Source organism: Cariama cristata, unplaced genomic scaffold (genome assembly GCF_000690535.1).
Source record: "Cariama cristata isolate BGI_N322 unplaced genomic scaffold, ASM69053v1 scaffold18278, whole genome shotgun sequence".
Classification (NCBI taxonomy): domain Eukaryota; kingdom Metazoa; phylum Chordata; class Aves; order Cariamiformes; family Cariamidae; genus Cariama; species Cariama cristata.
Window position 1 is genome coordinate 9,788 of NW_009631853.1, and position 9,518 is coordinate 19,305.

At 39.1% G+C, this 9,518-nt stretch overlaps 1 protein-coding gene across 1 annotated transcript; it reads right to left on the reverse strand.

The window, feature by feature from the left end:
• Nucleotides 1–321: 321 nt before the first annotated feature.
• LOC104157209 lies at nt 322–9,320 on the reverse strand. The gene is made up of 4 exons (XM_009706144.1): nt 8,925–9,320; nt 4,015–4,101; nt 939–1,376; nt 322–482 (listed from the first exon to the last, which is right to left on the reverse strand). Exons 1-4 carry the CDS (start codon nt 9,310–9,312, stop codon nt 322–324), a joined length of 1,074 nt encoding a protein of 357 aa, XP_009704446.1. The 5' UTR covers nt 9,313–9,320.
• Between the last annotated feature and the right edge of the window lie 198 nt (nt 9,321–9,518).

Below are 9,518 nucleotides of genomic sequence, written 5' to 3' on the forward strand. Positions count from 1 at the left end.
ATGCTCTTTATGCCAGCAAGCAGTAGTAGATGCATTAGCAAAAAGCCTAGAAACGGCAACTGAAGAGTGAATCTTCCCCCCAAATGTTCTCATAGTTTTCTGCCAGAGACTGTGTTATATTTTTCTTGACTGCTTCCATTACTTTACTAAATTCTAGTCTTGTACTTGGCCATTGTAATATCATCCCCTGTGTAGGATTCTTACTGTGTAATAAATAGTTTTATGTTTAATTCTGTTCTTAAACAATAGGCATGTTTCTGGTAGTACATACCAATAAAAAAAAGTTTTAAGTCCTGGGTACTGTAGGTTCATCAGTCTACTCTAATTCTGCATTAATCCATCCATTACCAAGTTACTCATCAGTAACCACACAAAAATAAAGGCAAGCTCTGCCAGCATTCTTGGTGCTATTCCTTCTGCGATTTTCACAATAGTTGTCTCAATAGTTTGGGAGTCTTGCTCCAAAGGCCAGTAAAACTGGGCTATTGAGAACCATAAGAGAAAGACAGTTTAAATGTTAATTTTTTAACCAATGTCTATAACTACAGACTTCTTTTGCTCAGTGTCTTCATTTTTCCAGTAACACAGTCTGACCATCTCTCTGATCCGTTTTTTTATCTAAGCTGGAAATAAGTCTCTCCTGCCATGATTTTGACTGCAATGATCTCTCTGTATCACTTTATCATATCCTACGTCTTCATTTTTTTTTGTTTCTCAGTGCTATTAAAAAAAGTTTGGGGCAATCACTCAATCTGAAAGATCACCTTATAATGTAAGACAAAACTACCAGACAAAATAGTAAATTTCCATTCAGTGGTTTTTTCCCCCCAGCAAATTGGTTAATCTAGCTGGTTGCTTTTTTGGGGGTTCTTTCAAGGTTTCTCTAGTGCTGCAAAACTAAAAATTTTAAATGATACATGGGTAGCTGAAGTACTTACCTACGGAGTCCTTCTCTGATTTTGCTTCTGTCCATTCTGGAGGCCTCTCATTTTCATCATTATCTGATTTACTTGCTTGTTCCATGGTGCTGTGCCCCAGAATAGCATCCAGTTCATTAAAAAATTTCATACTTTTACTTGTACTCCCTGAGTCTTGGGTAGTTTTTATACTCTTGTATTCATGTTTCAGATTTTTATATTTTGTCCTGCACTGCTTCCAGTCCCTGTCAATTCCGAACTTTTGAAGTCTAGCAGCAACCTGTTCAAATATTCTTTTATTTCTCACTGTCCCCTCCAGTTGTTGCTGGATATTTTTGTCTGACCATATGCGTATCAAAGCTCTGACTTCATTAACAGTCCAGTGTTTTCCTCCTTCATTTGCTACTGTTGGAATAAAAGTCGGTGTTTTGGAAGCCTCTATTGCTGACGTTGGATTACCTGCATCATGTGGGGTAGGGGAGAAACACAGATACGGGTTACCTGCATTGGGTGGTTGGGTTGGGGAAAGGACAAAGAATGAGAATGAAGTATGCTGTTTCCTCATGACTTGTCCCTCCAGAGAAAGATGGAGCAGAGGTGGCATTAAAATCAAGTATTAGTTATTAATTTGTCAGCATTTTTGTTAATTGACATAATTTTTGCCTTCTCTTGAAAACCGATATTAGAATAACCCATGTCCATTTAATTAATTTAAGAGGAACATTTCTTTCTTCTGTGCCCTAATACACTGAACTTTTACTTGTAACACCTTTGAGAATAACCAATGAGCTGTTTTGTCCTTGAGACATTAGAGAGAAGAAGAGTGCTGTTGGGAAGATAGGAAGTGCTGCATTAGCACAATAATAAATTGGGCCCTGAATCACTGACACTAGCATCAAGACTTGACTTTCTGCATTCATGCCATGCAGATGGAGAGATTCAGACTGGGTAAGGATCTGAAGAATCTAATCCTTACCTCTTAACAAAGCACCCAGTTTGAGGGGAGCCGAGTAATGGTGACTTTTGCATTTAATGGTGACTTTTGCATTAAGTCACACAAGAACATTGGTGTGATAACAAACTGGTTCTCATGGTGCAGAACCTCCACCTTTCTCCGTGCAGGTCAATCAAAAATATTTGGGTTTTTTAGTAAAAATTAAAGTTTAAGTGATCTTACTCTGCAGACTAATATATTATTTAATTTTCTCCAGTATTTAACTTGATTTTTTAATATTAGGAGGTTAAGGATACCACCCAATTACTTAAAACACTGAAATATGATCTCTTGCAGTTTTTTCATGTTTCCTTGTTTCTAATTATGAATTTGCTTTAAGACTTCATTTTGATTATCATATTAGTTTGGAAAGTGCTTTCTCATGTATTTTCTAAATCTTTGCAAAAATAACTCTTTTTAAAAAACCCACACAATTCCAGTGCTTCATCAAAGAGAACAAACATGGAAGTGCCCAGTAACAGTTACTGACACAGTTTTTTGCAGTCATACAGAAGTGATAAATGCCTTTGCCAGTGTCTTACTCTAAAAGGGCAAGCCAGGTTACGCAGGTTGGATGCTTTATAGTCACTGAGCTTTGTGTAATGGCAAAAATATTTGACCTTTGCTTGTACATACAGCTTCAGTGGAACACATTTGTGTATAATAACCTGTCTGGGGACAAACTTGTCTGAGATAGAGGTATTCTTTGCTAGTCTCCGTAATTCATTCTAGTTGTGAAAAAGCCATACTAACAGATACCAGTTTTTTCCCTGTTAGTCCTGTGTTAATCAGGACTCTGCAGCAGCCAGCTCACTGGTATGTTGTTGAGGAGGGTAATTTTCAGGTGACATACCAATTATGCTCTCTTCATTTCTTCCTGAGGGAGTGAAAGAAAATGCTTGTTTACAAGTGAATGCAACCATAGGAATTGCCACGGTTGACAACTGCCAACGTCAGATAGGCTTGATGTAGTCTCTGCTCAGTGTTACTGGGAGTATTTCAACTATCTGTATTTCCAGAGCAGTTCATTCTTCACTACCAGAGAGTGCCACTGAGACCAGAGAGAAAAGGCTCAGGGGAAGAAGAGAGGAAGAAGAATGCAGAAGGTGCTCCCTGCACTTCCCAGTCAAAGCCACAGAGTATGGGGCAATCTGGGAGGGATACAGTTTCTTTAGTTCTTGTGTAGACCAGTATTTCTCACTAGTAAGTTCATCTGCAACTGAGCTCACTTCTGGTTGTGGATATTAGTTCAAATGAGTTCTAGTGACGCGGTGTACTGCTCATTCATTCTGCACTATGCAGAGTGGAAAACGGTGGCTCTGGTTGTTCCTCATTCCCTTTAAAAAACATTGTAATTCAAAATATCTTACCCACAAGCACTGCTTTGAAACAAATTTATCATGGTCACTTTTCCTTCTGTCTCAAATGTATTTTAGCTCTAATTTGTTTTTAAAAAATTGTTAAGATAGGATATACATTTTTTTTTGATCTGAAAGATGTGTTTATGCCATATTTGATTTTTTTTCTAAGCTTCCGCAAAACTACTATAGTAGGATGGTTTCCAAATGAGTTGTTGTATGGTTGGTTGGACTAAAGCATTGCTGACCATCCCTTGCTTGGAGAGAGGATACAGTTGCTTTGAAGACTACTGCAAATCAGGATTGCTCAGTGGGACAGGTCTGACCTCTGCCTCTCTCTCCTGGCTCAGGCCATTCACTCATGCTGCTTTAAGCAGAAATTACATGAGTTAGAGAAAATCCACAAGTTGACATGGGTATCACACACTACCATTTGGCATACCTTCCACTACCATTTAACAAAATTAATGTAGTTAATGTGGCTAATATGATTAAGCTATAGCATGGGATGTGTTTTGAATGTGAACGGTGGTCATGCAGGTATTACATCATATACAGTGGTCAGTATCCACTGATGCATGAGACTGCTGGGTGCTAAAACTGGGAAGGAGATGGTGCAAAAGTGTGGCTATTTTAAAGTTATGTTGATCAGAAACAGAATGACAGTGTATTCAAGCTATCAGATAGTGCTCTGACAGCCATGCTGCTTTTTAGTTTTTGATCTCTCTGTGCCATCATACTATACCTAGTTGAACTGGTCTGACATGGGACATAAAAAGTAGTGGATCTCTTGCAGCATCCTCATCATCTTCTAAAGAAACTGATATTTCACCTGGGAAGGAAAGAGTTTTTAGATGAAAACTAAGTATGGACTAAATTAGCTTAAATTAGTTTAAGTGGGAATGTCCATACACAATGAGAAGATTAACAACTTTGTAATCTCCACACTTAATTTGTATTTAAATTAAATTTAAAATTAATTTGGCCTGTCCCCATAAGGGGACACAAGTTATAGGAGGTAAATTAAATTATTTTATATCTTGCATATGAAGCCTATTTGAAATGCATTTTAAAATTCTTGTAGAAACCGATTTGATACTAGTGACTTGTACGCTTTTCTAACTGAGTATTTAGGGTGGACAGCACATTAAAAATATAGTTTGAAAGCAGATAATGAAAAGTAAGAGACATACAAATAAAAGTGGACTTTGCACATGGATTCAGATAACCACAAATCCATTTATGTAACAAAAAAAAAAATCCAAGAATAATATTTAAAGAAGAGTATGAAGAAAACAAGAATGTTCTGAAAAAAGTTCTGGAAATATATGGCATTCATTAATGGCATTGGGAAAGTGGGAAAGTATTTTGACTAGAGAACAGACATATTTGTAGCTGACAGGATTCAGTCTAGCTTTTCACAGTACAGTGTTCCTACCTTTGTTTAAAAAGCAGTTATTATAGCAATTGCTATGTAAGTTTAGAAAGCAGTAAGTCAGGTTCTGAATCAGCTTAATTTTTACAGAAGACAGACTTTTTAAGTTGTGCTACGGTTATACGCTGTATTCAATGTACCGTGTTGTCAGGAGGTTTCAAATGTTGATTCACTGCACAGGGAGTGAGCTGCTGTCAGCTCCAGCCAGGCAGGTCAGGCAGATCAAAGCTACCTGTTCAAAGGTACTGACTTCGGTAGTTCGTCACAAGGAACAGTAACGAGGTGCGGTTAGGATGCAACCTGGTATCCCTGACGTAGGTGAAACTCAAAACGGAATTCATTTGAAACCATTATCCTAAATCCTCCTGGCTTTCAGGAAGGCTCAGAATGACTCACAGATGCAGCGGGCAGATCTCTGACCGCTCCCAGCTGCCCGCCTTGCTCGTCGGGCAGGAGCTGCTACCCCCTGGGCCGGGCTGACGGAGGGAAAGGTCTGCTCATGCCTCCACCTCCAGCGCCAGGTCTGGCGTTTTATCTGCTTCAGAGCTGCAAAGCAAACTACGGAGAGGGGAAGTAAATTCTCTGTTGGAAGGCTGCTGAGTGTGCCGTGGGTACTACGATGAGCAAGTTTCATTACATTGTAATATTAAAAAGAAGCAATTTATTATTTAAAGTAAATAAGAACAGTTCGCACAAAAATATGTTAGAATATTTGATGGGGAAAAAAAAGCATCTGATGAGCAAAAATGTTACTCAATAAAAGTATTGCACACTTACTAAAAAAAATACAAATTACTTGTCAATGGCATGTTTAATGTTAAAGGCCAGACATGGAAAACTATGTATGAGTAGCATTGTAAGTCGGCATTTCTGAAGGATCTTTTTGCATTTCTAGTAGCTGGTTGGGTTCTGTGCATGTGGTAATACTGCCATTGCTGATGCACTTCTGCTCAGACTTGATAATTTTTCTGCATTTACCATGGTAAAGTGAAGGTCAAGGCAAGTGACCAGTGCATTAATATTTAAACATAAAGAGAGAAATATAAAAGAGCGTAAGTTACTTAACATGAATTACTAGGTGAGCGTTACTTTTGCAAATCTTGTACTTGATTTATTAATACTTGATTTAACTTGAAACAATCAAAACTGGTTAACTAAATGGGAAGGTCATTCATTTGAACTCTAGTGAAAGATACGATTTTTCATAGTGCACCATCACTCTACATGGATTTTCTTGGTTGTTGATTACTGAGACAATACACAAAGTAAATTTTAAGAGAAGTGAACATGTTGCCTTCTATCTTTTTTAATGATTATTTAAGCTACAACTCTGTGTTTACCTCTGAAAACGTGTTTTTTGGGAGGACAACACGAACATCTCTGGCTTGCACTGCCGTATCTGCTTATGCACAAAGTGTCATCTTTCCATCAACGAGCCAGGAATTGGTGTGTGTGTTGCTACCAAGTCTGTTCCAAGACACCTCTCTCTCAGATTTGATTGTGACTTTCAGTATTAATTTCCTCAAGTATACTTTTAAAAGAAAATGGATTTTACCAGATAGGAAGAAAAATCTTGGGGAAACGCTACAGAAATACTATTCAGTCCCATGAAAGTAGTCTCTTTTTTCTTCTTTCCCCTTCACCCCCCTCCCCAGCAATCTCGCAGCAGTTGAGATAATCAGGCAAATCAAACACAAACACATGCTTTGTAGCTTTACATTAAGGATGGATATGAATATTTAGACTGAGGCTAAGCAGAACAGTAAAAATACTGTAATTCTTTGGGAGCATGCCCTGTCCCTTCTCATGCTTTTTAAACAAAGCAAATTAGTATAGCTACTAAATTCTTCAAATGAAATAAGATGTGCATGGTGGGCAGTCTCATTTGGCATGGCTTTTAGTTTGCTGATGGCATTTTGTTCTTGCTACCCAAGTCACAAGCCTAGACATCCTCATCCTCCAGCTCTATCAAAATGAGGTGTGTCAGCCTCTTTTTAAAGAGAGGAGGGCCCATTTTTCCCTCCTTTCCTGTCACGCTTTGTGGTTGAAAGAGAGAAGCCCAGGAGGGGACCTGCAGGGATGCAAACGTGCTTTGGTCAGTTTGCCTTACAGAGGGTACCCAAATTAAAGCAGTCCCCTTCCTCCCATGGGCAGTGGAGGAGCAGCCATGTTCCCTGATGGGGCAGGGGCAGCGGGCTCCCTTCACAGGGAATTGCCTGTCTTCCCATGGGAGCGACACCGACAGATCTCTCCCCACAAAAGAACTTGTGAACATCAGCTGCAGAGCCACAGGTGCCATTTTAGCCTTACAAGGGCCCTTCAAGGTAGTGAGCTGGGCAGACATTGCAACTCTGACTGCAGGCGGAAAAGGACTGGGCCCCTAGCACGGCGTTACTTGCTTGACTTGTATTCTTAAATGAAGAAAGTTGATGCTCTCACAGCTGTTCTCCCTGCCCCTTGTTACGGATGTATGCATTCTGCGTAGCTGCAGGACACACTTAGATCTTGGTGTGTTTTCTTTGTGGCTGAATTATGGTCGTTGTGGGAATCGTTGCATTTAAATTCTTACAACTAGTGTTGCATTATTACAGTTAGTTGCATTTAATTTTTGTTTATCCATAAAACTGGTTTTTATCTTTTTAAGGGAGTAACAGAAATGCTTGTGCATTTAATAGATATATTTAATTATATCACCTTTAAACCCAGACTGTCCTAATGCTTCAAAATGAGGTGTGTCTCACCCAGGGGTAGGTTTTAAAAAATATATCTGCTTTGGAATTCACAACTGAAATTAACTTTTTCTGATTTAAACTTGCTAGAGGTCTAAGGCACATGAGAATTAGGATTAACAATTGGTGCAAACTACATCAAAACACAGAGAGTAATCTAAGGGCAGATCCTCAGATGAAGGACGCTATCTCAGTTTCATGTAGTCCTCAGAAGTGTAGCAGCTTACAGTAGCCAAAGATTTGGCCCTCAGTTCTGCAAGTTTAAAAATAAAAATGGATTGAAATACACAGTGCAGAATGCACATTTTAAAATATTATAAAATTGCCGTTTTATGTTAAAGTGACTTGGACAGATTAGAGGCTTTCTGCTAGGGATGACAAATTAAGGTCAAGCTTTTCATAAAGGTAAACAATGACAGGAAAAATGGCAATTTCTTTTCCTCAGACCTGTAAAACAGCATTGTAGATGGAGACATGGAAGGGTACAAGGGCAAACTAGATGTCCAGCTCCTTTCTGTGCCTTTGGCAATTTCCCCTGATACACATGTAGTGCTTTTTGTTTTCTTAAAAAAGATTCACAATCTTAGTTAAGGTAGATTGTCACATACTGTGGGAACAAACGGCTATGCTTTGCATTTCTCCTTTTAGCCATCTTATTTTGGTACTTACAACTATTATTGGGGCTTACGCTTCGCTGACATTTAGGACGTGACAAGGAGATTTGGGTGATGTCACATAACAGATTGACCCTAATGAAATGTTAAGCACAGCTTACATGCATATGTAGAGAGGGCTGAATAAAACAAGAGATGCAAATAATTTGGTTAAGACTCCTTCAGAATAAAAGCCTTTGTATTAATTTGGTTTGCCTCTAAATAGTGTGATAAACATGATTTTTACTTTCCTCACTACAGTTTTTAATGAGAAGTTATTAAACATTCCTCTGTTTCTAAAATATTTAAGTTGAATTGCTTACAAAATAATTTAATTTACCTTTATTCATCATACCTAAATTTCAGTCAGAGAAATAAGAATAAAAATCCTACATTTCACTTGTATCACAAATAATGATTTTTAAAAAATCATGACAGTTGCAACCTTTACTTTTATCTTTCTTTAAGTTTACATCTGAATTGGAGCTTTACAAAACCAGCTTCCAAAGTACTGCAAAAGAATGGCAAAGGGAAAGAAAAGAGCTTTTCTTCATTAAACGTTTCAACCCCGCGCAGGAGCCTTGACACCAGCGAGTACTCACCGCAGCTGCAATACAAGCAGTTAGCGTAATTTTGCTAGAATTACGCTGTATTTACAGGCTTCGACACTGGTGGGTGCTCACATTTTATTCCCCTGCGCGAGGAGTGCATCAAGTCAGTTCTAACAGCGCTGTTGCGCAACCTCCGCTTCGGCTCCAGCAAACTCGGGCTTCGGTTTTGTTCCCTTTGTTTTTTAAGCAAAGAGAGAGAAATAGAAGCAAAAGAAACGGGTTTTTACCTTGCGCGCTCTCTGCTGTGGGGCTTGTGTTCAGCTGCGTCTCAGTCGCAGAACACCTGCCGTTTTCTTCTGCTGCTAACTGTGTGACAGGTTCGTATCGCAATATGGCATCCAGATCATGGAAAAACTTCATGGTTTTAGTGACATCCCCAGAGTTGTGGGCATATTTAACCGTTCTGTATTCGTACTTCAGGTTTTTATACTTTGCACGGCACTGTTTCCAATCCCTGCAAACTCCTAACTCCTGTAACCTTTTAGCAATGTAGATGAATATTCCTTTATTCCTCAGGGTGCCGTGGAGTTGCTTTCTGATATTTTTTTCTGACCAGACGCTTAACAAGGCTTTAACCTCCTCCTCAGTCCAATGCTTCCCTGCTCCACTCTCCATGTTGAAAGTGACCTGGAAATGATTCACTATTTCTAGCCAAGATTTTGTTTCCTAGGAAACCAGACGGCTGGTTGTCAGTAAGCTCCGCCGAGATGAAAGGATCTAGTTTTACTGGCTCAAGCTGCCTGAGGGGAGTAACTTGAGAAACTGCCAAATAAGCAGGCTCGGTATTAGAGGGAGGCGAATAAAGCAGCTCCGGCGGGAGC

Coding starts and splice junctions, on each gene's coding strand:
- LOC104157209 (XM_009706144.1), bottom strand. CDS start 9,312: ATGGAGAGTGGAGCAGGGAAGCATTGGACTGAGGAGGAGGTTAAAGCC. Junction 1,377..4,014: donor TGTCAGACCAGTTCAACTAG/GTATAGTATGAT, acceptor CACATGATGCAG/GTAATCCAACGTCAGCAATA. Junction 483..938: donor ATCAGAGAAGGACTCCGTAG/GTAAGTACTTCA, acceptor GGTTCTCAATAG/CCCAGTTTTACTGGCCTTTG.